Source organism: Mixophyes fleayi, chromosome 5, assembly GCF_038048845.1.
Source record: "Mixophyes fleayi isolate aMixFle1 chromosome 5, aMixFle1.hap1, whole genome shotgun sequence".
Classification (NCBI taxonomy): Eukaryota; Metazoa; Chordata; class Amphibia; order Anura; family Limnodynastidae; genus Mixophyes; species Mixophyes fleayi.
The window spans coordinates 150,820,572-150,848,449 of NC_134406.1; the positions used below are offsets into that span (position 1 = coordinate 150,820,572).

The following is a 27,878-nucleotide window of genomic DNA, read 5'->3' on the forward strand; positions in this document are numbered from 1 at the left end:
CAGTTTTAGCTCTCTTTTTGTGGGTTTACACTCACGGCAGTGTTTTAGCCGGCTGGCTTGAACACCAGGAGGGAAAGACTGTTGTCATCAACTCATGTCCTTACTTATATGTACACAAATGTGTGTTACCATCTTTATGACCATATGTATCCAGCTTAGCTGGAACTGATCTATTAGATTAGTTTTTTCCACCTCCAATAAATACAAGTTTACCGGCTGGTTTACTTGCTTCACCAATTTTCTGTCTAACTCCTTTTTATATTTTATTTTTTATTTATTTTTTATTTTTTATTTTTATTTATTTATTTATTTTTCCATCCTCATCCTCTCCTTGGTATCTTTCCCTGCCCCCCCCCTCCCCCCATTTTTTTTAGCGCCGGGGAACCTTTGGCATTTGTACTCTAGGGGTTGGGACCAATCCCCTTCTATCTAATCCCCTGGCTGCATCCATTCTCTTTTGGGAAGCGCAGAGTATCCACATATATATATTTCTGTCTTGAGAAACTTTGACTGCCCTTATTATAAGAGTCGATCTCTTTTTCTTTTCTCACGACATTGTAGATTTAGAGATAGATTTTCTAAAGTGCGAGTTTGAAAAATTGGAGATGTTGCCTATAGCAACCAATCAAATTCTAGCTGTCATTTTGTAGAATGTACTAAATAGATAACTAGAATTTGATTGGTTGCTATAGGCCACAGCTCCACTTTTCAAATTTTTAAATATTGTATGGATATTAATTTTAAAGAGACAGTAAAAGTGTAGCAAAAAATAGAGCGATTTTGAATAGGAATAAGGTTAGGACTGTTAGAAGATCAATGGGAAGAGGAATGGCAGAGGCAATTGCAGATGTATGTAGGACCAGGATTAGCATGCTGAGATGGCAGAAATGTTTTTGATCCAAAGGACAGGAGAAGCTGATGCATTCATCCATTCCATATTGGTAAGAAGGTGTGTATGAGCATGATGGTTAAAGAAGGTGCAGTTGAGCAATATTAAATGTACTGTACTGCCTCAAATTTAAGTATTACAGTTCTTTTAGAAATGATAAGAGGTAATGGGTAAATCTTGGACATAGTGACATAGGGATATCAAGTATCAGAAAATATAAGGGGAGAATACACAATCAGTTGCATATAGAAAATATTGATGTAAAGTTTTGTTAATGTTTTTTTTGCTTGTAGAAGTATTTTATGATGTATGTGGTAAAATTCAGGCAACCAGTGTAGGGACTCACAGAACAGCTATAGAGGAACATTTTGCAAGGAAAATTAGTCTAGCTGCTGCAATCAAAATAAATTGTAGAAGGGAAGTCTGGATAGGAGAATGCAATAGTCAATGTGAGAGCATGAATTCAACTCTTTTTGTCTTGTGTGAGATACATGAAGATTCTACAGGTGTTTCTTAAATGCATGTAACAGTATTTGGAAGCAGGTTGAAAGTGGGGAACAAAGAATAGTTCTAATACAAGTATGACACTTTGGCAGCAACTTTGAATGTCAGATTTATTGTTGTGTTGTCAACATAAATAGAAAAATAGATGTTGAAAGATAGAATTTAAGGTTGCGAGAAAGATGAAATGGCAGAATGTCATTCAGTAAAGCGGGCCAGAACAGACCATGAGAGATCTTGACAGTATAGATGAATTAGGGTGACATCTGCATAGGGATGATACTAAAATACAAAGCAGTTTATTCATTTTTCAAGAGAAGTGGTATAGCTAGAGAAGAACAGATATTGAATAAGCAGCGAAGAGGAGAGTCCATAGAAACTAATACAAAATAAGTGGTTTTATAAGTAGATGAGAGCAACAGTGTCAAATTTAGCAGAGAGGTTCAGAAGAATTAGAAGCAAGTAATGGCCTTTAGCTTTAGTTGTGATCAAATATTTGACCACATTAGCCAATGCTCTGTAGAGTGTTGGGAACAAAAGCCTGATTAAAGAGGATGTATTAGGTTTTGTATGGAAAGGACATGTATGTGGCGAGCATAGGCAAAACACCCAAGAAAAGTTGGAGGGGCATGGATGGAATTGAGAGATGGGAAAGTAATCTGTGAAATAATTTGAATAAAAATTTGTTTTATAGTAAAGTTAATAACCACATGCTTAAATAGTGATGCAAATATACCAGTGGTGAAGGAGAAATTACAGATGTTATTTGAGGATGGGATGAGCACAGTGAATGATTTGTGAAGAGGTGCAGTGGATGGACAAGAAGAGATTATACACTTCATCTTCATTTGTGGGATAAAATATAGAGAAGGTACCAGTGTGTGCTGAATAGGAATTGAGCAGGTTACTGTTAAGGGAAGTGGCTTTCATTTCATAATAGTTCTTGCCAAACATCTGCTTGAGGTTGGAAGGTGTAAAAATGAAAAATACTTATGGAGTTAGAATCCTGAGCAGCTTAATTTAACAGAGCATTTTTCTCCAATTTGTATCTGACTTTACCATTTTTAGTGTCTATAATACAACTGTAATTATATTCCTTCTGCTGCCTGAGGTGAAGTGTTACATTTTGCTTCTATACCTTCACCAGTATCACCATCTAAACTACTGGTATATCATATAGCACTATTTATTCTGCAAGAAAACATGAAAGAGAGTATTCTGGTATTCTGGTGATGAGTATAGTACATAGAGCCATGATGGGGACTCATGTACAACATATAACCTATTTCAGCAGCATCTATTACTATACATAGGTCTAGTCATATGCCCTTTTGTAGAAGTTATGTGCTCATAAATATGCATATCAGCAATTTTTATGTCTAGTAATATGACCAGCAGTACTAGTTTTATACCCAGTTACATGCACAGCAGTAGCAGTAACCTGGCACATTTTTAACCAATTTTAATGGTAATAGGGGTAGTGGACACTAAATGGTGAAAGAGTGTCCATGAATATTTAAAAGAGCCATTCAATAATGAAGAAACCCATCACATCTTATTATCTAATGTGCATTCTGACTGAAAAATGTTTCTTCGCTACAAGTAAAATATATCACAGTCAATAACATTATAAATTATCTCAGTCAATTGCAACAAAATACAATTAAGTTGGTGGGCTGAGTTACCTGAAAAAATGAAGAAAGGCAAATATGTTACATTGTACGACAGTGTAAAGTGCTCGTTTTGGTCAGATTGAAAGATAACGCAGATGATGCAATGTTGCAAAAATCATTCAACTGTCGAACCACTAGCCAAAGCCAGACGTTATGATCGTAGGCAAAAAAAGAACCATGTCAACATCAATGTTCCATTGCTGATCAAGGGTTATAATACCAACATGGGAGGCATTGACCTTCACAATAATGATTTAGCCAATTACCAAATTGGTATTCGCTCAAAGGAGTGGTTGTGGCCACTTTTTGTGAATATTTTTTCAAACATGTTGGTGAATGCTTGGAGATTACAAAATGTTTTGAAAAATATGCAGCCCTTAAATGAATACTTACCTTACATTTACTACTGATTACTACTGATAATATACTGTTAATACCCAATACTAATCTATATTTTTGTTATAATTAGGAGTTTATTTGAATAAATTCATGCTTTCTTGTATAACTTGGGTTTTTTCCGAAAATGACAATCTTTTGGCCTTTTGGGTAGACAACTGCCCAGTTTGTTACACAGAAATCGGTAAACCTAGAAACAATTTGCCACTAGATTTCTCTTAATTGGGACAAAATTAGCCATCTCTCAAGAAATCTAAAAAAAAATTAACCAATTTAACTGCCGGGCCAAAAAGGGTTAATGGACCAGGTGAGCCCTTTGACTAGATTAAGTGAGTTCTGACTCCTATATCTCACAAAAGTCAGTCATAGCATGCATCCTCAGTCTTGGTATTAGACACTCTTGTTATGCACGTTTTGTCGCTATCCAATAACGATTGTCGAATCTCGATTTGTGTTTCCAAAGCACAAAGTAATTTAATATCCAAAAGTAACAGAATAATAATGCGAAATGAAACAAGTACAGCCGTTACTTATCGCAGGCACTCTGGATCCAGTGAACAGTCATTCAGGTCTGTAGGCTGTGGTCAAAGAAGACTGGTCACTAAGCCCAGAGCTCCTGCTTATATGCAGTCAGAAATACAGCAAAACAATGGAGATGATGTGGCTTGCTTCTATTGGTCCAGGCTTCAAAAAGGCCCAGTGTACTGCAGGTCATAGGCCAATTCAATCTAAAATATCCAATGGTGGGGGGTCATCTCTCCAGGGGATGTGCTCCGACTTTCCCACCAAGAAGCCAGTTTCAACTAGTCTATTTGCATTTTACAGTTGGTATCACTTTAAACATGTATTCCCTAACATCACTAACTAGAGTATGCAATGTGCGATCTCTTCGGCGAATGAACCAGACAACTGCTGATGAATAGGGGATTAAAATGATACTAAACATGACACAGTTCCTGCAACCTGAACCTTGGGTTTCACTAACATGTATATAACTTAAAATATTAAACATAAATACTGCTATATTTCGACATAAATAACTATGTGATGCAACTGCAATTAATGTGTACTTAATTACAAATATGTATGTTCATGTGAATGTGTGTAAAAGTGTAAAACCTGTTATTGCCACATGTTGCGGCTGGAAACGCCCTTATACGCCGTAGCATGCTCTACGCATAATTTCAGACAAAGACAACCAAGTTTGCTCGATATTAATTGAAATTACTTTATCCAATTTGCTGACTTCGACACTCTCTTAGGTCAGGAGTAGCTGACATAATAGTCATCTTCTCTCCTTGCTATCTCTCTTGACTCTATTTTGACTGCCTGCAGTGTCGGACTGGGACATGAAGGGCCCACCGGGGAAACCAATGACTGGGGCACACCTAATACCATATAGTGCTGCAAAGGGGGTGCTGGTGCACTCAAGACAAGAGGTTATCATTTTAGACATATACACAGGCATAACTGTGTGCACTATTGTTAGTTGCATGCAGTTCTGCCTTCACGAGCAGTATAGTGTGAAGCAGGACATACCTACCAACTGTCCTTGTAGTTGCTCCATGCTCCCTGTGCAATCAAACACAAAACTGGAAGTAGCGTGCGTTCCACGGTGGAACGCACACTACTTCCTGTTTCCTGTTTAGGGAAAGTGGCTGCTCCCTGAGGAAGGATCAGCCACCCACTTCCACATTGACCCCCTTTTCCCCCATGCGACACCTGGCACCCGGCCCCCACTGCCACCAATTAGTCAAAGGCAGAGGAATCATTTTTTTAGCCCCGTCCCGCCACAGAAGAGGGCGGGCTATCTGGCTTCAGGGCCTACCGGTGGATCCCCCGGCCGCCCGCCTGACCAGTCCGATGCTGACTGCTTGTCTTGTTCTACTTGTGTTATTGACCTTTTGAAACTCACACACACACATGATAGATAAACATAGGAAAATGGAGGTGTTGCCCGTAGCAAATCAGATTCTAGCTATATCTGACCTCCTGTGGATAATGGCAAAGATGGGGTCCGCGCTTCTAAACCTATGTATGAGCAGCCAAAAGGAAGTGAATGGGGCTAGTCCTACTCCCCAGAATTATAATGGATAGATCAGGTATTCCCAGGCGCAAATGTATAAAAGATAGTGACAATGTTAGTGTGTTGTGAACAATCGGCTTGATGCCTGATTTATTGTTCACAGTAAATTGACCAGTATTTAGTGTGCTGGTGCATGAAGAACAATGTAAGGTGTTTAAGACACAGAGAGTCTGTGGCTAATGCAAAACTATGTATCTAATGCACAAGAGGATAAAACAAAACCAAAAACAAAAACAGGGATAACTGAATAACTGTTCCAGATATTGAGGTACACTCCAGAGCCTTGTGCCAGTGAGTCCAATAGTCCTTAAGACTGTATGTGGATTAATTCAATACACAAAGGTTGCACTGGGATTTCATTGGTATAGACAGTAAGTGTGATCATGTGCAGTGAGTTCATACACTTACTGTAGGACGGTAGTGTTGAGTAGCCACTAGCCTAGATTCAGAGATTTCGCCCAGAACAGTCCTGGTCCAGATTCTGGGTGTCAGCGTGCAGCTGGACCGCTTTCCCGGGTCTTCCAGTGGAGCGTTGTGAAGTCTTGGCCGACCGCCCCTCCTCTCTGTACAGCTGGATGTCAGCGTCTCTGAGTTGCCACGGGTAATGCGCATGCGCAGAGGCGCGATATCAGTGTAGTGTAGAATACAGAACGATGATGCTCATGAGCTTAGAAATGCATGTTTGTACATCAACCTACGCGTTTCGCCCACGTGGGGCTTCGTCAGGGAGAGTATATTGCGCCTCTGCGCATGCGCATTACCCGTGGCAACTCAGAGACGCGGACATCCAGCTGTACAGAGAGGAGGGGCGGTCGGCCAAGACTTCACAACACTCCACTGGAAGACCCGGGAAGGCGGTCCAGCTGCATGCTGACACCCAGAATCCGGACCAGGACTGTTCTGGGCGAAATCTCCGAATCTAGGCTAGTGGCTACTCAACACTACCGTCCTATAGTAAGTGTATGAACTCACTGCACATGATCACACTTACTGTCTATACCAATGAAATCCCAGTGCAACCTTTGTGTATTGAATTAATCCACATACAGTCTTAAGGACTATTGGACTCACTGGCACAAGGCTCTGGAATGTACCTCAATATCTGGAACAGTTATTCAGTTATCTCTGTTTTTGTTTTTGTTTTTGGTTTTGTTTTATCCTCTTGTGCATTAGATACAAAGTTTTGCATTAGCCACAGATTCTCTGTGTCTTAAACACCTTACATTGTTCTTCATGCACCAGCACACTAAATACTGGTCAATTTACTGTGAACAATAAATCAGGCATCAAGCCGATTGTTCACAACACACTAACATTGTCACTATCTTTTATACATTTGCGCCTGGGAATACCTGATCTATCCATATCTGACTTCCTGTTTTCCTTTTTAGAAGCTGTAGTAAATTTTAGCACAAGTGTCTTTTTAAAGCAACAATTTAAAAAACACAAGCAAATTATTAATTATATTATATACAACTTTTCTTTTACTTACAAAAAAATATATTTTTGTAGAATTAATAAAGAATATATAAATTTAATCAAATAGAACTATGCATGCAAAGCAAAGCAGAACAAAGAAAATATTTCTCACTGAATGATTACAACACTGCTAGAACTAGAGATGGTAAATCAAAGCACAGCATATGTTTTTGATGGAATTAACATATTGTTTGCCAGTGGCTTAAACATTGCAATATTCAATAAGTTGTACAATCTACAGAGTTGCTGACAGGACATGACTCAGGAAACATGAATTACTGATGTTAAAAGCTCCTGGTTCCATCATCACTGTTGCAAAGCATTCGAATACAGTGCTACAAGATATTTATGCAATTGCTGCATCTGAATATGTTCTGTTATTGACATCACTGGCCTTCCCATTCAGTCCTTTCCAGGCCATACTGGCTCTGATAAAACTAAAATAAGATCCAAAAATAAAATTATAAAGTGCCAACATTAATATTGCTATTGATATTGTTATACCAACTCCAGTTAGAACAAACATATGCTGTCAAAACAATGAACTTCTATTCCAATGTTCCACAGGGATCAGTCTGACCTACTGAGGCATAGGCTAATATCAAAGAAACCAAAAGAAAAGTTTGAATAACAAACCTACTATGATCATTTTTAGTTCTAGCCCTTTCCTTAAACTACATATTTTAGGTATTTAAATGAATAGAATAAATTCACAATGCATATTGAATATTATTGTTTGGAATCACTGTAATGATTGTTATTCTACATAACAATAACAAAACAAAACAGAATTCAGTTAACAATGCAATCAAAGTAAGTCCTCTCAGTAATAAAAAATAAAATATTCAATGAGGTACATAACAAAAATAAAATGAAAAAGATATTCATATTTATGTACTTCATATAAACTATGCTTAAATTGACCTAGACATCTAAAATGATTTCCCAGTAATATAGGCAATATATTTGTCACAAACACCCAGCCTGTACCAGACACAGCAATCTGAACAGCTGTCCGTGACTGGCGTCACCTTAGTCACTTAGCAAGGAATACACCTTTTCTGCCACCACAAAGGATTTATTATGGTTTCCTTGCGTTCACCAGTACCACTTATTAATGTTTCACACTTAAATCACATACACATGTAACATGAGCCTCCCTGGGCTTCGTAAGCTCACAAAAAATCACGAAGAACACACTAGATTAAATTTATTTAATCTGAAAACTGCTTTCAAGGCTTACTAACAAAATGAATAACAAGACATACAATATGTTGCACAAATAAGTTTCAGAAAATAAAATAGTCAATACTTACTAGTTAAGATCTAGGGTTAAATGTATCAAGGTCCGATTTGCAAATCCAGCAATTTTCTAGGGAGAGTTGAAACTCGCAGATGTATGAAGCTGAGATTTCATGTAAAATCGCCAGAGTTGTGCTTCTGTCAAAATCACTATTTCCAAACTTGATAGAGATCAAACTCCCGACTGTTTGCCACTCCAGCTATACAAGTTTCAAATGTATGAAGCTGCAATTAAGCAAACTCAAGAGAGTTTGCTTTCAAACACGCTAGATACAACACACTAACAACGTGTTTTGTAAAAACATCACTGTTACACTGTTCTGCAATAGAGCCGGAGCTCCGGCAGCTGTAAAAACTGTTTAAAATTTGCAGCGATTTTAACACGCTGAAATTTTTTTTACCTTGATACATTTACCCCCTGGTGTGTGAGGGAACACAATTGAGAAATATGAGACATTTCAGCGTTGATAGACCCCCTCATGAAAATGCAATGTAATGTCTAAAGGAAAAGATTTTAAACCCTTCTTACAGGCTCTTCACCCCACCTTAGAAATTACATTTTCAATTAAGTCAGATTGATTCCCAAAATGACACAGAGCTTTCTGATATAAATTATCTATCACTAAGATATATATTTGGACACCTCAGAGAATCTCTCACCTTTGCTCTGCTTGAGTAGCTAGATGGTTTACAATTTTGGGGCTTCAAACTCCTCCAAGCAAGAATCACATCTTTACTAATTGACTGGTGCTAATCTGGAGTCATTGTGACTGCTCCCTTCTAGACTTGACATTGCCTGCCAAGCAAAGCACACCAAGGGACCCTCCATGCAGAAAGGGTGAAGAGTCATGTTACTTTGAAAGGGGCAGTGACGAGCATCCAATAGGGCTAGCACCTTCAACTAGTCGCCGACTGCACAACTCTCCTTCCCACTGCACGTCTTCTGTATAAAGTAAGAAATGGTTAAACAACTTACACTATAAACCTAAGTAGGGTGGGTGGACAGCATCAGCGACAATCACGAACAGAAAAGATCAGCATCCTCTGCTCTTTGAATTTATAGAGAATATAAAAAACCTACCACTGAAGTCCTATTGGCTGGGTTTAATGTAAACACAAGAAACTTTAACCGCCAATGGTAAGTACCTTTCAGAGACCCAACACACAATTTTAAAGGCCATCAGCTTACTGTCTCACTTGCTATAGAGTCCAACTGGTCCACAGCTAGTAATATTGTGCAGGATGCAAACTCTTCTCCAATCACTGCTAGCAACATGCAAACCACTTGCGCTGAGCAGAGTAACAAGTGAACTACTAGAATTCCCTGTAATTTTAAAATACATAAAATGGAAATCTGAGGCCCACACACATACCATCAAATTGTTTACCAATGCATCTATCACAATATGTTTAAACTCCTTATTAAAAAAACTTTCCTACAATTTCTAAATTCCCAGTATACATACAGTTTAGAATAGTGGCATTTACATGTATTGCAGCATATGACCTTAGAACACAGTGAACATTATTATATCAGCCTTATTACTGCATTAATGACCTTAGTGTGCTTGTTACAAAATATAAAAAAATGCAACAGCAATTTATTCTGGGAAAGATAATACATGTGCAAGTATTAGGGCAGACTTTAAAATGTCATTTCAATTTTACACACTGTTAAAATGTGTAAATTGTGTCTGAATTTTTCAAAGAATTGAATTAAATTTAAATATACAGAGCTGTTGTAAAGATCAATAGCGACATATTATTGCAGTGTGCTGACATCACTCATTAAACTTGCAAAGGCATCCATAGCGGGCAATGTCCTTCTTCATTGATCATGACTTAGGAGAAAAGAACTACCTAATGAACACTTACTAAATGAAGTCAGTAGTGTTTAGTAACTGTGAAAGGATTGCAAGTTCCACTGTTTTATTTGGATTTTTTATATAGCGATGTAGCAAGCGTTACCTTAGTTTGACTTTATGCATGCAGTGCATGAATTAAGTCATGCTCTTTAAGCAATCACATTCATTATTATCAAACTTTATTATTCTTATATTGTTGTTGTTATTATTATTATAGTATCATTATTTATAGTTTGCTGATCAACTTATCTACATGATACATATGCATAACAATATTTAGTGTGCTGTAAGGTCATAACATCTATGTTATTGTGAACTAACATTTCAATCCTACTGTCCTAACAGTATGGTGGTCTGTCGGTCACATGCTGTATTCCCTTCTACCCTTTTTAGCAGGTTATTCATGTTTGTACAGTGGGACCCCATACACACACAAACTATTGCCATGGTCACTCTACGAGAGCAGTATTCTGTATCTCTTTTATATTGGTACTTGATTATAGTACAAGAGAGAATAGTGTAATTCTGAAAAATAAGTTTTAAATATACAATTTAAATTAATATAAACACACCCACGCTCAGTGTTAACCATTCTAGAAATCCAATAGGAATATACTTCCGGCTGTAGTCTAACTGCCCAAAAATAAATCCAAATAGACAAGCGCTACTTGACATAAAATATCTAGGAGGAGGGGTCAGCTCGGACCAGCTGGAGGGGTCAATATGCCAGTTAGAGTGGTCAATACCCAAACAGCCATTCAAAAATGAATAGATAGTGCTGGTCTCATAATTATCAATATGTATCTTTATACCAGGCATCTTGTACTTGTTAAAGATATGTCTACAAAGAAGCATGCCAAGCCTAATTAAGCGTCATCTACAGTGGAACATACTACACTTACATATAAACAACCTAACTGTACTAAAACCGTGCTTGTCTGCCCTCGTTCTGAAAACTCCTGGTGCAAAGAGAGAAAGGGGCTTCAATTCTTGGACAAGCCCAACTTTAAATGTGGACACATGCAAAGTATGGGAAAGCATCTTTTTATGCCCCAGAAACAGACTTACATCCAACTGTAAATGAGGCCCTTAATTTGATCACTCCTCTCTTCATGCCCCACAGTGTGTGTAACCCATGACCCACTAGAGTGTAAGATGTATGATTTACTGTATCTCTGTTGACACTTTCACATTTTAATAATTCATTAAAATAAGCAATCAGTAATAACTGTAGAAGGACAAAAATGTATTGTACTGTATTAAACATATATGTGTACTGTATATTACTGAACATGAATAAAGGTAAAGTTCAACTAGAAAAAAGCACAAAAACAACACTAAAGTCTTTACTAACATTGCTGGTAAAGGTTACATATCTACAGTATATACAAAATTACATTAAAATCACATGTCTTCCTTATGTGTCAGCTTGCTCCCCCCATATCAATTAGTTACAATAACAGTTGTAAACTATTGCATTTTACCAATTTGTTTAATTAACCATACCCACCCCCAGCAGCTTTTGTTGTCTCAAATAAGATAACACCTCTGTAAATGGTCTAACATATCATAGCATTAAACAATCTCTCACAGTTACAGTACATGTCAAAAGCATAATGTATGCAACCTGCATCTACAAAGGACATAATTAAAGGTTTGTCTTAGCAAAAATGATGGTTGGCTACTATTAAACATTACAGTAAAAAAAAATATAAAAGCTTGCCTGCCGAAGTATGTGTCCCATCTACCATGAGTGTGTAAGCTGAAAAGTGTACAGAACTATATATCTACCTGTGTAGTGAAATGCCTAAAGTGCTGATGCATGACAAATTAACAATTCATTGAAAAAGGAATTGTAAAGTCCTGTAGAAAAGCCAAAAAGTTATTAGGATACATACAGTACTGTATTTTACTGAACATTAATAAATTATAACATATAATAAGATATAAGATATGGTTATCAAAATCATTGCACAAACCTTACTTTTTTCCTTAGCAAATGTAATGAATACAAACATAGATACTATACATTAATAGTGAGCCATATCCTGTAAAGTACAACACATTTACCACATTTTATATTATTAATACCCAAGATTGCATAAATACAAATATATGAAACAAAATTTATGGAAAATGTATGTAATTTAATGATTGGTATACTACATAGATCTCTTTATAGCCAACTAGAAGATCTGGAAATTTGAACATTCTGTTTAATATGTCCTGTTCAGTAAATAAGGGTTAAAGTTAGGATTGGTACTAGGTTTTCTTGATGATTCCATACCTTAAGTTCACTGGCAGTGCCTTCTTAACCCTAGAACCATGTTAAATTACCCTGGGAGTCCAAGACAAATCAAAAGATACTCTATTTAGAGTTAATGGGCAAGATAAAAGTCGAAACATCAGCACTCACTAAGGTACCCAAGCACCCGCAGGCAAGAGGTTTATCCCTCCTGGTTGCCAGCTGGAGGTCCTGCAATATTGGCAAGGCACAATTAGCAATGCATCAGGAAAACAATTGATTTGATCCTCTGGGAGTTTTGGTGGCCAATTGTAATGAAAGATGGTGCCTACTTCATCCATTACTGCACTACCTGTGCATGCAATAACCTGTTCTCCAGGCTCCTGATGCCCCTGTCCATTGCACAGAATCCATGGATCCATATCTGTATGAAATTTATCACCAAGCTCAATAGTTCATATAGTAAGACCGCAATTCTGTTTGTGGTGTATTACTTCTTTAAGCAAGTCCAATTCACAGCCTTGAAAAAAATGCCAGTAGCATTCAAAGACTCCCAGATTTTCATTAAAGAGGACTTCCCTTGGAGATCATCTCTGACAGAGGAATCCAGATTATAGCTACATTTTGGGATGCCTCTGTTCGGGGCTGTTTAAAGCTCCTTCTCATCTGGGGAGAACCACCAACAGTTTATATGGTGCTTTGTCTTAGATGTCTCATGACTGGCCCCAATTGGCCCCAAACCTGTTTCCATGACCAAAGATTAGCCCTCATTCTGCAGTTGAGGTTGAGGGCAACCAGGAACACATCATGTAGTTGATCATTGACTCTTACAGATCAGAGAGAGGCATGCATTATCTGGTGCACTCAAAGGGCTTCAATCCAGAGTACCACTCTTGGATTAAGTCGACTGATGTTCACACTGCTGCGCTGCTCACTAAATTCTTCAGGCTGCATCATGCCAGGACTAGATTGCTCTTACTGGAGTCTGCTTCAAAAGGGGATGGGTGGGGGTGAGGGCACTGTGAGTATATGTCACAATACCTGCTACAGGTAACAGTTCACAGTACACTCTTGACATTGATAATTGTAACATGTGAGGATCTGCGGCAATAACAAGTACAGGAAACATGTAGCAGTGCACAGTCAACACTGACAACTGCAACTGCACATTTTTTTCCCTTACTGCAATCAACACTTTTCTAATGATTAAGTCAATTAGGACTAAGAGACCTCACCAGTATGCAGCATTTATAAATTTGTTTCTATGCCAGTACTTTAAAGAGTATGGTTTTTGTTACCTGTTTATCAAATTTGGCTTCTTCCTTCATGATTCTACAATCTCCAAACCATCAACTTTCTATTACCCATCATCTTCACCATTGTCCTTTATGACCCATCATCTCAGTACTAAGTGGCTTGACCAATTGTGGTGTGTCTCTGATAGTTACCCCAGTTTCTTAATAATTTATCAATGCTGTACATATGTCTTTGACACAGGATTTTCCCAGTGAGGCCCACGCTGGGATTGACAGTGGTGAAAAATCCATCATGTGAGAGAGTATTTACATTGTTGATAAATTAAGTATTGTTTGAAAACAGTAAATACAGTATTTTTATGAGTCAGACTAGTTAGTACTGGATTTGATTACCTTATAGTGAACCTTGGGGACCAAATATATGTTGTTGACATCCCACTTACCATAATTGATAACGGCTGTAAACATAGGGCATTGTATCATCAAGGGAAATCCAGTCCTGTTTTCAATTAATTATTTAAATTTCCAATTGAAAACCATTAAAATTTATCAATTAAGTGAACTTCAGCTTTGAGATGGAGACCCTAGGAGTTCCGTATTCCACGGCAGCTACTTCCCCATTAGTGAAATGACGTAGCTGGCATAATTACATCACAGACGGAGGTAGGGCCCCATCCCAGTCCCCCCATAGGCTGGATATCTCCGACTCAGTGTCTCGTGCCTTGATCTAAGAAATATTTGTACAAGGATGGAATGGACTAGTCTCCATATTGTAAAGTTAAAGTGACTTAAGTTTAGAGTGCCAATCTTTAGTTTTACTAGTCAACTGACTATAATTATATTTAAATACTACAAAGTGATAAATGTCTAGATTGCTGGTGTTTTATGACATATTGTTGTGTTTCGTCCCCACTATGTACCCCTTTCCCCTTTATGTCCTACCCTTTCCCTATTTCTTTTTTTTTGTATCCTTTGAAATTATTTTAGACAATTCAATAAATGTTATTTCAGTTAAAAAAATATTTTTTTTATCAATTAATGGGTTTGAGCTTTTGTGTACATATATGAACCGGCGTGATCATGTACAAATTGGCTTGCCCATATGAGAACTGGCTTAAACATGGACAAACCTGTTTATATTTCTCAAATTTAGCAAATTTTTTTATTTAATCAAAAAAAAATTGTTTTAATTCGAAAAACTATACGCGGCTGGTTTAAGCATCTATACGCAGGATACACAGAGACGCTATCTTATTATAATCTGCACTGTACACCAAACAGTGAATTAATTTCTTGTTCATTCATTGTCTATATGGAGCTTCAAATATTTGTACAATATTCATGGAACATTATAAATTAAAATTAAAGTAGATTAATGTGTTATAATTTTTAAAAGTACAGTACAGGGTATGACTCACACATATTGTATAGTACTTATATTGAAATTTTGTTATGGAAAAAATAAAAATAGAAGTTTGCTCATTTATTTGGATAAATATATATTTTTTATAATGTTCAGTACAGTACATTTATTGTACAGTATCATCATAAGCATCATTTATTTTTATAGCGCCACCAATTCTGCAGCGATGTACAGAGAACATTTGTCATTTACATCCGTCCCTGCCTCATTGGAGCTTACAGCATATGTGTTACAAGCAATACATTTTCTTTTACGGTATTTTACATCTTGTCTTGTTTCAATGAACTCTTAGGTAGTGAAGCCCACACACCTTAGTAATAAATGCAGTACAAATATTTATATATCTGTATATGGTGATTCATACTAAGAAATTATTTTGTTACTACTTGATCTTTTATGTATAATTTATGTGATTATAAAGTTTTAAGACAACATAACCTCATGGTAAATTTCTTTTGTTGTATTTTTCTAATGAAAAAGGAAATAGATCAAAGTATAAAATGTCAGTTGCATCGATCTACTTAGCTCATGTAAAGGTTTTACTAGAGCTGACGAGAGATTACAATGCATTACAGCCCTAGTTGGCAGCCTGGGAACTACATGTGGCCCATCAGGACTTCACATGTGGTCTTAGGCCTAGAGAAAGTGTTAGCAGAAAATCAAATCATCTTTGAAAATGAAAACAGAAATAAATGGGAACATTACTGCAATGTGAACCAGTAGTATCAAGACTTTCTAGTGTTCTGCTATGGAAATGTCAAATAATATTTGCAGATGCTGTGAGATCGCAATGCATGGAGATGTTGTATTATGGTTCCTGTAGCATCGCTCTAGATGAGATCCCCAATGTTACTGTGTCATAATAACAGTATTAAGTCTCAAAGCCACAGTCAAATAAAGACAATTGCAAATGAAATACCATGCAAATTAGATTAAAAACTATTAATCATATTTTGTTTTATTTTTGTAGGCACAACTAATTATACAATGTAATATAGTTTTAATTGTTGTCATTATCATAAAACCAGTAGTTGTTATAATTGTTATCATTGTCGCAATGTAGCCTGTTTCTGCTCAGATGTTGTTCAGGTTTGTTAACAAGGAACACACTGCAGACAAACATATATAGTATGTAAAATAGCCTAAATATATTGTGCAGATTTTTGGAAGATTAGGGGGCAACCACTGAGATTGAGAGTAATTATTTATCTTTGTTTTAGAATCTATTAACCTTCTTTTAATGTCCTGACAATGTTCTTTATGTGTGATATACATTTCACAATACAACAGCATGGGGTGTGTTATAACAGCATGGGTTGTGAATTTAGTATCATTAGAACTTTTGTTAGCTAGGTAGGAAGAATGTCAGAATGACAGCGGCTGACTAAATGATTAAATTGTCTACAGCAGTAACAAATTACACATTATTTTTTTATAACACATATATTTGTGCCATGTTTTAATTTGAAACACACATATATATTCCACTAATAGCACCTCTGTCCTGCTGGCTTTATATAAACAATTGCAAAAATTTTCACAAAGAATATAAAAAGATAAAGATTTTAATCTGTTTTTATTTTGTCAGGGTTCAATGTGCAGTTTTTAAATAAGACAATAGTTATCACCAAAGCTAACAAATATATACTGAATCATTTCTGATACATAATGCTAAATATAGTTACATAACCGCATAGTTAGTATAATGATTATAAAATCCACTCTCGCTATCATCATCATCATCATTACCATTCGCTATACGAGCTTACTGATAGAGTTTAAAATCAAGTACATAAAACAATTTAAGTTAAACAGCTAATCCTGTTACACAAACACCTTGTTTTTATGCTAGATATTTCATGTCACGCAGTAAGCAGCTCACTGAGAACAATTTTTACAAAGTCTAGCATAGGTTTTAATATAAAGTTTGGAAGCAGTCAAACGGAAGCGTACGAACAAAAATTATTGTAAAATTGGATTTACCTTTAGGTAAAAATTCGATAAAAGAACATCGATTGGAAGAAACAGAATAGAACATATGCAGGGTCTTGTACAAATTATTCTATCACTACAGAAAACGATATTATTTTAATATATAACAGTGTTGTCTCACTAAGGGCAAATAAAAAGCTTTCTTTTATGTAACATGCAGACAATGAGATATACATTTGTACACTGTGCATGCCTACCTGTTTTTGGATCTACAGAGAAATATGGTTGTCCTTGGAGAATGCTGTAAACAACTCTGGCACTATTTCCATATGTAGGGTCATCACCATCTGTGGCTGTCACCTGAATAACAGAGGTACCTACGTGACAAAGAATAAAAACCTGTCATATATTTTTTTAAAAAAAAAATAACAACAGCTGTACAATATGATTTCTATTTTCTATGTCTATTGTTTCCAGCTTCAAATGGAATGCACATCTCACTTCTTTTTCTAAAATATTATTTCTTGCCATGATGACCTCTTTCAGCGTTGAGTGGTGCCATTTGTATATGCTGAGAGCACACCAAAATGTTAGCTGTAAACAAGTCAAAAATATCAACATTTTTACTGTTGAAAGGAATTCACCATCTAATACATAAGTCCTGTGTGAATGTAGTCATCCTGACAACTAGGGAAAGGGTTATTCACTTCTGATATTTTTAGTGTGCACACATGGCAGTATTGCATTAGTAGTTCAAAAGCTATTTCTCTAGTATGATATATTCAGTAAAACCTTCTTTAACTGAAAATATCAGAATAAACTCACTTTCATCTTTAAAAAAATGTTATCCTACACTGCAGAACACATGCTTATATGTCTACCTTACTTGCCCTCATTTGGCTTGACAAAGCTGAAACCAAAATAAATATAGTACATATTAAATGTAGCTTTAAATAATATAAAACACTGAAATGACATGGTGATGTATACTTTTCTCAATATGAAGTAATACATATTTTAACCAACATCAAAAACTGTTCAACTGATTTTTGTGAAAACCGAATAGCTTGCATACTGTATTTGGACATCAAATTGATCTATAAATTGACAAAGTAAAATTTTATCCCACTTCTTTAATAACCATTTACCTCCTGAAACACTGAAATTACCACAACTCATAACATTTTCACATGTTCAAACACTCCACATTTCCATATTTCACTTTCCATTTCCCCTGATAAAATGGTATTCTAATTTGAACACATAGACATCCAAGTTTTTATTAGGATGATTATGTTATATTCAGAATGTAAGCATTCATCACATGCACAAGACCCTCACTTCTCCTCCAGAATGTCCCATTGTTTCTGGGGTGAGTGTCACTAACCACAAATCTTTCTTTTTATGTTGATTCTTTTATACAAAGCCATGTAACATCAATAACATTTCACATCAAGGATAGCACTCATTTTAGACGTATTGGTTCAGTTTGTTGGAAAGATACCTATCAGTTTCTCACTTGTGATATGCAATTATTGTATTTCAATACAAATGTGCTATATTGGCAGTTGAGCATTTGCTTAAAAGAGATGGTAATATGGACAAAATATTGTGTGACTTTCTGTTATCATCTATCAGGCTTTCACTAAAACACAATTATTTTGCTTTTGATTCACAATTTTATTTGCAGACACTGGGGAGCTGCCATGAAACTAGGTCTGAGTCGAGTTTTGCCAACCTATATATGGAGCTGTTTCAAGAATGACACATATTGAGTGGATCACTGAGGGCGAGCCTAGTTCTCTATAGCAGGTACATAGGTGATCTATTTATAATGGGATGGAGATGACTTTTCTATTACCACTTTTATTGAATATCTTACTCACAATTCCTTAGGTTTGAAATTCACTACCACTCACAGTTATACACATATTAATTGTTTTGATGTTGCAATGAAAAATCTGATTACCACAGAGACATATATAAAGAGGTAGAATTTTGAAGGTTTTTTTGATCTATAGAAGTAGTCACCATAAGCATATTTAAAGGACAGTTCCTTAAGATTGAGGAGGAACTGTACCTCTAAAGTTAATTTTCAGAAATTGGCTTATGTGCTTTACCATTCTTTTAAAAGACAGGGGAATCCAGATTACATTCTGGATAAGGCCTTGAAGAAGGTAGAGGGAAGAGATCGGGATTCTCTGCTCGAGCCTATACCTCATCAGGCAGGTAATGTAATCCAGAAAGAAAAATCTATTGGGTTTATTACACAGTATAACTTGCATGCGTCAGGCATTATGAAGATTATAAAAAAAGAATTCAGTGCTATTAAAGCCTGATGAACTGGTAGGACCACAGATAGATAGAGGTAGACATATTACTTTCAGAAAGTCAGTAACCTGAAACAAAATTTGGTTTCATGTTTTTTTAATGGAAGGATACAGTAAATAAATCCAAAAATATAAATTTGACTTTGCTAGCCTGAAAACCGAAAGGTTTCTATAATTGGTGGATTGCCAGGTTTCACACATTGGTGGATTGCCAGGTTTCACACATATATTTGTGAACAGCACTGTCTCCAAATGTACCCTTCCAGTACTTCTCCACCTGGAATTATTCATTTTGTCCTACCTCTTCAGTGTGATTGGAGGTTTTGCTCTGAAAATGGCTTCCAATCTGTAATTCTGAGACCTCTTAGATCTGTTTGCCATACCCAGTAACCAGTTCATCCCTGATACCTGCCTATGTGACATTCCAGGATGTTTTCTGTAAGGGGGCAACAGAGGAATTACCACTTCAATGTTCTTGGGATTGTTCCATAGATCTAATTCCTGGGAAGTCCATACCCCGGAGACCCAACCCAAGTCAGAGTACATTTCTGAGACTTTAAAATGTGGTTTTATCCACAAGTCCTCTTCCCCCGGCAGGAGTAGGCTTCTTTTTTAAGAAAAAGGATGAATCTCATAGACTTTGCATAGACTATCGTTACTCAAAGGCATAACTGCAAAGAATCAATATCTTTTGCCCCTTATCTCCGAAATTTTTTAATCCAATTTACCTAGATTTTTACCAGACTAGATTTACAAGATGCTTATAATCGCAGTATAATCTGTCAGGGGCGTGAATGCAAGACTGCAGTCAACACATGAGATGGTCACTACGACTATCTGGTAATGCTGGTTGGTCTCAGTAATGCTACAGTAGTCGTCAAGGGATTTGAATAGAGCCCATCACAAGACCTGGCCACCTGGATCAATCTCAAAATTCCAAACCCATTCTGGGCTTTCTCTTCTGCACCAGTTCTTACTCAACAAGACCTCACCCAGCCATGCTTTTTGAAAGTTGATGCATCCGCTGTAGGGGTTGGTGCTGTCCTGTGTCAAAAGGATACCCTTAGGAAATTCCATCCCTGTGGGTGTTTCTCTAAGAAGTTTTCTACAACTGAGAAGAAGTTGGTGTCAGGTGCTGTCCCTGCACTTCCTGGGGATGGACTCATGTCTTCTCTCGCTGTCCACATCCCTTTGCCTAGCAATGGCACACTCTTCGAGGTTTTAGGCGGTAAAGCTGCTCGCAGAAGCGCAATGATGTTTGCGTACCGTTGCTAGGCAACTGGATCCCCTCTAGCTGCATCTGACCACCAAATCAATCTTCCCTCAATCAGGGGCAACTTCCTTTAATTTAAGGAACCTACTAACAGTTTTCTGGTCCCAGAGTATTGGTGCACACCAACTCCAACATTCCTGTTACCTGCATTTGGCTTCTGACCTTTGGCTTGTTTACTGGACTTCTCCCTTGTTTATCCCTGGTACTGCATTGCTCATTCTGATTCTGACCCTTGGCTTTCCTCTGACCTACCCTCTGAATGCTCCCTGTGTACTGAGCTAATGTTTGATTTTGACCCCGGAATGTTTGACTATTCATGTTCACCACACCACCACACTGGTGACCAACTTGGAGCACTGCGACCAGCGCTCCTCATGCAGCCAGTCCATGCCTTTTTGCAAGGTTTCCAGGTGAATACCAGAGGTGTGTTAGACTCCGCACCTCTTTGTTTAGTTGTGTCAATACCAGTCAGTGGTTATTCCAGCATTAATAACGTGACATTAGGGTTAGGTAACAAAAATTTGCTAGCAATCAAAGCAGCAGTAAAAGAATGGTGTCATCTCCTTGAGGGGCTGCACATTCTATCACAGTATTTACTAATAATAAGAATCTAACCTACCTCCAAACTGCTTACTGACTCAACCAAAGGCAGTAAAGATGGTGAATATTTTTTCATGCTTTTTAATCTAATTTTGACTTATAGAGCAGATTCTAAGAATCTGAAAGCTTATGCTCGCTCTCGCTTCTTTGACACCTTGGATCTTCAGACTACCACAGACCCTTAACCAATTATGAATCCTGCCAGCATCCTAGCACTAATCAGTAAAAAACTTCAAAACTCCACCTGGTTCTTAAATTTCATCTCAAAGTACTTATTTTGGCTCATGGCTCTATACTAGCAGGCCATGCAAAAGTAAAAAAGACATTCTCTCTGATTTCTAGATATTATTGGTGGCCTACTCTTCATCAAGATGTCCAATACTATTTTCAAGCTTGTATCATCTGTGCTCAGCATGAGATTCCCAGGTAAGCTCCCTGGTCCCCTTCAGCCGTTACCTATTCTCGACAAACCATGGACCAGCATTTCCATGTCTTCATTACATATTTACCCAATAGTAAAGGTTTTAACACTATTTAGGTAACATTGGACTGTTTCTGCAAAGTGTACATTTTGTACCTTTTCCTTCCACACCAATCTTAGGCACTCTCTTTATTAAAGGTATCTTTCGCCTGCAAATTTTGGAGGGCTTTTTGCAAATAATTAGGAATTAATCTGATCTTTTCTTCTGGATATCATCCTCAATGTAATGGGCAGACAGAAAGGGTAAATCAGGACCTGTTCCTAAGAATTTAAAATTCTGAAAATCAAGACAATTGGAGTGACTTTCTTGTATGGGGAGAAATTGTCCTCAATAATCATCAACATGAGTCTACTGGCTCTACTACATTTCTTGGTACCCACACCAGGTTGTCTGAATCTTCCTCTATCAAGAACTCTACTGTTTCAGCTGTGAAAACCTTGGTACGAAATTTCTCTCTTGTTTGGACCCAACGAAAGTAAAATTGTTGGAGACCTCCCTTTGGTACAAAAAATCTGATAATCAAAGAAGTTGACCAGTTTCAGTTCTGCAAGTAGGTGACAGGGAAAATATGAGAAAAAAATAATCAATGAAAAATATGAAACTTTGGGTTACCTCCATAAAATTGGTCCCTTGTTATAGTGGACCTTTCTGCGTCTTACTAGTAACTAATCCAGTGACTTTTAAACTACAGTTACCCTCTTCACTTAGAATCCACAACATATTACACATATCTCCTTTGAAACCCCTAGTTCTGAACAAATTATATAGCGAACCTTCTTGCCCATTTCCTGTCAAGACCCAATTTGAGGAGGTTAAGGTTTGAGTATGAGGAGGTTAAGTAGCCCTCCTCAATTAGAAGGGCTACTTAAAGGGCTACTTAGTTGAATAGTCCAATATAAATGTTCTTTACTATTGTAAAACTCTGAACTAACAAGAGGAGTGTTTCTTTTTAAACTTGAATTTTGAGAACATAGTGATCTGTAATAGCAGTATCAGATCGATCTGAATCCGATGGTCAATAATTATGATTTATTATTTTAATAAATTAATATTATATTAAAATAATTTAAGATGATTATTTTTGTGTTTTTTCTCAGTGACAGTGTGTTTTTGCTTTAATCTGTTTAATTGATGTAATGTGATCCCTAAAGTTGTCATTCAAGTTTCTGTTTTATATTGTTTTGTTTCCTTTATAAGTATTTGGGGAGTTTGATTGAACTAACACACAGCTGGGCAAGTTCTGTATATTTACTAATTATTACTAAACTAGCACCTAATTCTGACAGCTGTTCCACTAACACAATGTGTGTAAGCTAACAACATGCATTCATGATATTAATGGCCACTGCAATTACTTAAATCTTGGATAAATATTAAGTTTTATGGTTCCATTAAGAATCTCTGAAAACACTGCAATCCCAGCAGAAAAGGACAGTTAGGGCTTGATTCAACTTCAGACGTAAGTCCCATTGATTGATGTATTTTCATAAAATTACTCTGAAACTGATTTTATGGCAGTGAATGCAAGTTCATGCAATTGAAGCTCAAATACAAATGACATTTACGACTGCCTTTGATTTTATGGGTGGATTGGGGGAGGGAAGGGGCGTATGCACGTAAGCAATGTACAGTAAGCGTGTGCTGAAGTTGAGCACACACACACTCATTCGATTCAAGCTCTGTGAATCTCTGAGATACATGATTTTTAGCCGTATCACTTGCACCAGTTACAGGACAGGTATAAATGGTGCTTGATAGTGGTGGCGGACATGTACGCATGCCAGAAAATGTGTTTGCAATTGAAACAAACTGTAAAATTGCATTTTATGTAGAGTAGGCATTAAGAACATTCTAATATATGTATTTTATGTTAATAAAAAATCTATATAAATAATGTTTTAAAATGTATATTTAACAATGATTTTAGTTTTAAGACGTGTTGATGTATTTAATATGTTTTTTGCTCATGCATTTTGCTCATTATGGAAATTTATATTGCACATATGCATCGTGTGTATTCTGCAGTGTGTTCTATCTGCATATGACAAGTAGAGTATAGCCAAAGCGTACTTATAGATAATTATATGCTAAATGCTAGTGATTGAAAATCAAATACTTTGTGGGAGGCATTAGGAGTTTTTTTTAGAGAGGATGGTCACATTTCAATGAAGGGAATTTTAGATTGATATGTTTCTTGGTAAAACACTGCCACCACAAAGCAAAAAGTAGGGGAGACTGTTTCCAATGTTTATTAGTTTTTCTGATGCTTGCCAGCCTTTATTAGAATGGACTCTGCAGAAGAAGATTAGGCAAAGAAAATGTGTAATAAAATGCTAATTATTATTAATGAAAAATTGTGCCCAGGAAAGTAGAACTACCCATATAACTAGAAACATAATTTTAGAAAACTCTAATTTAGCCTTTCAGTTTGTTGGTTAGATTTAGGATGGTATACAGAAGAGAAACAGAAATTATCTCCGACTTTTTGGATTTTGACATAAACTGGATTTTAAGATCATATTCAGAGACAATATCAACAGACATAACAGGAAGAAGAACAATAAACTTAATGAAACTATTACAGCAAATGTCTTTAATGACAACAAAATTGTCTCTATTGCTATTTTTGGAAAATTGGTCCATTACAACCCAGATGACTGAATGTAATTTTTGATGATGGTGTCAGAAGTCTTCTAAAATGGAAATCCAAGCTTTTAAATGATTTGAACAGTTAAAAGGGTCATGTAGCTAATTTATTAGGGATTTTGTATGCACTGATCTGACAAGATCTGAAACTTGTCTTTAGTTTAGGCCAACACTATTTCTGTGGATAAAAAATACTTTCTGAAAGAGTTCTTCAGAAATAAAAGTTTAGCTTTTTTTGTGGGGATTTGAAGAGAGGTTTAAAAAAAATTATGCACATGATGGATTAGTGATGGCTTCCAGATTTATCATTTTAACAAAACTGGAAGTGCTAGTTGATTGTGTCTTCAATTCAGTACTGCAGAGACATCACTTGGATCCATTTCAAATAATTCAGTAGAAATTATGTAACTTAAAAAATTAAACACTGGGTTATTCAAAAACACAGTTTTTCCACAGCAGATAGGCCATTGGTACACAGGCATTGAAGGATAATTTTAAAGGAATTTCAGAAGACTATATCAGAATGTTACTGAAATAATGATATTTTGAAAGAAATCCTGTGAAATTGTCACAACACACTAGGAAGAATTGACATATAACTGCTAGCAGTTGATGCTACTGGCCATAAGGTGCAGAGTCTAACACACCCCCACAAGGAAGTTTGATCTTCGCTACGTAGAACGTGTAGGTCATGACCCTCGAGCCAGTCACTAGTAAGGTAGCTGAAATGACAGTAAACTAGCCGTGTCAGAACTAGAATTGAAAATAGTATCGAGTAGTAATCAGAAGGGTAATCTGAGTACCCAAGTTCAGAACCTGGTGATCCAAAGTGTGTAATAGATGAGGCAATAGATTAGTTAGGAACAGACCAAGTCAGAACCAACAGAACCTAGGAGTACAGAGGAACTTAGAAGTACTTGGAACCATACCAGATCACTAGATGAGTGATTTAATACTCTTGCACTGGATCAGTGCCAGAGCCTGCCTTAAGGCTACCCTCTTTTATGTGCAGAAGAACAAAGCCCCCTTTCATCAATGGGCCTCAGTGTAGTTTTCAACTAAACAAAAACCTTACCTATTTAAGTCCTCTACCAAAAGCATTCAAACATTTATATCTTGGACATTTCCATGAAGACCTAACCAACTGTCCCTGGTACAGAATCAATTTAATACCTGACACTATGATACCCATGCACTATTCCACAAAGCCAGAGGGCCTGATGCTGAGTTGGACATGCATGTTGGGCGTAATTTACACTAAATAAGCCGCCCATAAAATAGCATATTTACGACCATATGCTGAGTCAGAGGCATTTGCACCTGTAGCATATACAGAGATTTACGTAATTTACATATGCATACACACAACCAGGTCATAAGCATGGATTGTTGCCATTTGTTTTGAAAGTGAAAAACACATTTACTATCAGACATGATATAACACAGGAAATATAATACACTTTTTCGCATAAAAACGAAAGTAGCAAGAAATACTATTTGTAAAAATACATGTACAAAATCCTACAAGCCCTCTATCAGGTGCAAAATGTACAGCTTCAGACAAGCATATATACAACTCTATGCTGGTTTGCCACATTTCAATGAACATGTCAGTACTCTATTCAGCCTACTATAGATCACCCCTTAATTTTCCTGTTTCTACCAGTGTTCATTCGTAAGGAGCAACAAGTGTCACATGTGCAGAGCTATACATGCACACATATGCATTTGATTTTTTTTGCAAGCATGTGCAGTGAAAATTTTCATAATTTATGTGTTGAGTAAACTGGAGTACATCCAACTCGGCATCAAGTTTAATGTGCATGGACTCATCTTCCCTGGTTTACAGTTTGTGGTGTGCACTGTTTCTTTATTGTTGATGGCATAGCCGTAACTGTCATTTTGATGCAATGTTTGAGCATATGCCCCAGAACAAAATATAATTGCAAATCACAATTATTCTAATATGTGAAGATAAGGTTGTCAGCTTTTGCCTATCAAACTAAGTAACCAATTTAAGCATGACCTTATTCTCAAGGCCCAGTTTAGAACACACTGTGGATGTCAGTGTGTTTATATGCAAACCAAATGAAAGGCTAGGTTCAAACCCAATATGTATATTTTGACACTTATATCAGATTAGTGTAGAAGTTTACAGTAATCAGTAGTTTACAGTAATCAGTAGATCATTTATAATTTGGCTTGCAAGTTTTGCCTTTATCCAAGATACCATTGATACTGCTTTATCAGAGTTCAAAACAGTTTGCTATAATGTGTTCCTATGAAATAAATTAAATCACAGTACATGTTTGAGGTTTTGAGAAGTTTGAGCTGTGTGCACACAAGATTCAACATAAAATAAAATAAAGTATAAAATGAACATATATAGAAATGGGACTAAAATATAATATAAAATGCTGCTCCTTTCTTTAATCCTCAACCAGCAAATGATTAATCTGTAGATAGTGATTGAAGCAAATAAGGAGAGCACTGAAAGTGTAGTAATTAGAGCACAATATATAGATTGATCAATTCAAACTAAATAATAATCATAATAATAATAATAATAATAATAATAATGATAAAGAAGCTTATCTGAATGGATAAGCATTATCCCAAATATGGATTTTTATGAAAGATAAATATTGGTCCCAGTACTGGTAGTGTAGGGGTTAGAGCACCAGGAACAGATTGATAAATTAAAATTGTGTGCTTAATTTAAATAGTCAAAAGGCTAATGTGAATGGAGCTATGGAACAGAATAATTTGTGGCCAGTATCCCAATTGTGAATTTCTAGGAAAAATTAACAGGGACCCAAAAGTCTATCTTGTGTAGTAGACAAAAATGTTTATATTTTATAAGGAATAAATATTTGTAACAATAAGAGTTCTTATTTGGAACACCAAATCATTGGTAGAATGGGGTAAAAATGCAACTTATGTTCTTGCTTGCTCCCTGACAAATTCCATAATGGAAGTGACAAGGCAGTTACTCGATTAACCATTTCCAAGTAACCAGGATTAGTTGCAGCAAGATGAGATTACTGACACATAAAAATACTGTACCTGATTCATCGGCAACTTCATCAGGGTTCAGGTTTCTCATACCAGCAAAATACGAGTGGCTATGTCTATAAATCATGACCGGACTATAATAGTAAAAAATGAAGGGTGCATGAAGGTGGGTCATACGGATTGTATTCTCAAATGGTGTTGCCCAGTCCTTCATAGAGGAACTGAAGGGCTATGGCTAAGTCATTTCCATGGTTGGATTAGAGTACACTTTGCTTGTTTATCATTCAAGAACTTACTGGACAACCAAATTCCTGTACTTATATCTTCCATTATCCAAAATACCAATAGACATCATATCCCTGCAGTTCACAGCACTTATCAATTATGATCTACTTCCAGAAGTTGGAAAATTGAAAATTGTTTTTAAAATCAATAAGGAATAAAGAAATTAACCATTCTGTCTTCTCCTGCCAATCTCTCATTTC

General features: G+C 36.4%; 1 protein-coding gene across 2 annotated transcripts in view; it reads right to left on the minus strand.

The window, feature by feature from the left end:
- Positions 1 to 27,878, minus strand: part of CDH18 (cadherin 18) — a 465,964-nt gene that overhangs the window by 199,962 nt on the left and 238,124 nt on the right. For both annotated transcript variants that reach the window (XM_075212928.1, XM_075212927.1), the window contains exon 4: positions 17,305 to 17,424. In XM_075212928.1, coding sequence (XP_075069029.1) covers positions 17,305 to 17,424 — 120 coding nt within the window. The remainder of the gene's footprint in view (positions 1 to 17,304; positions 17,425 to 27,878) is intronic.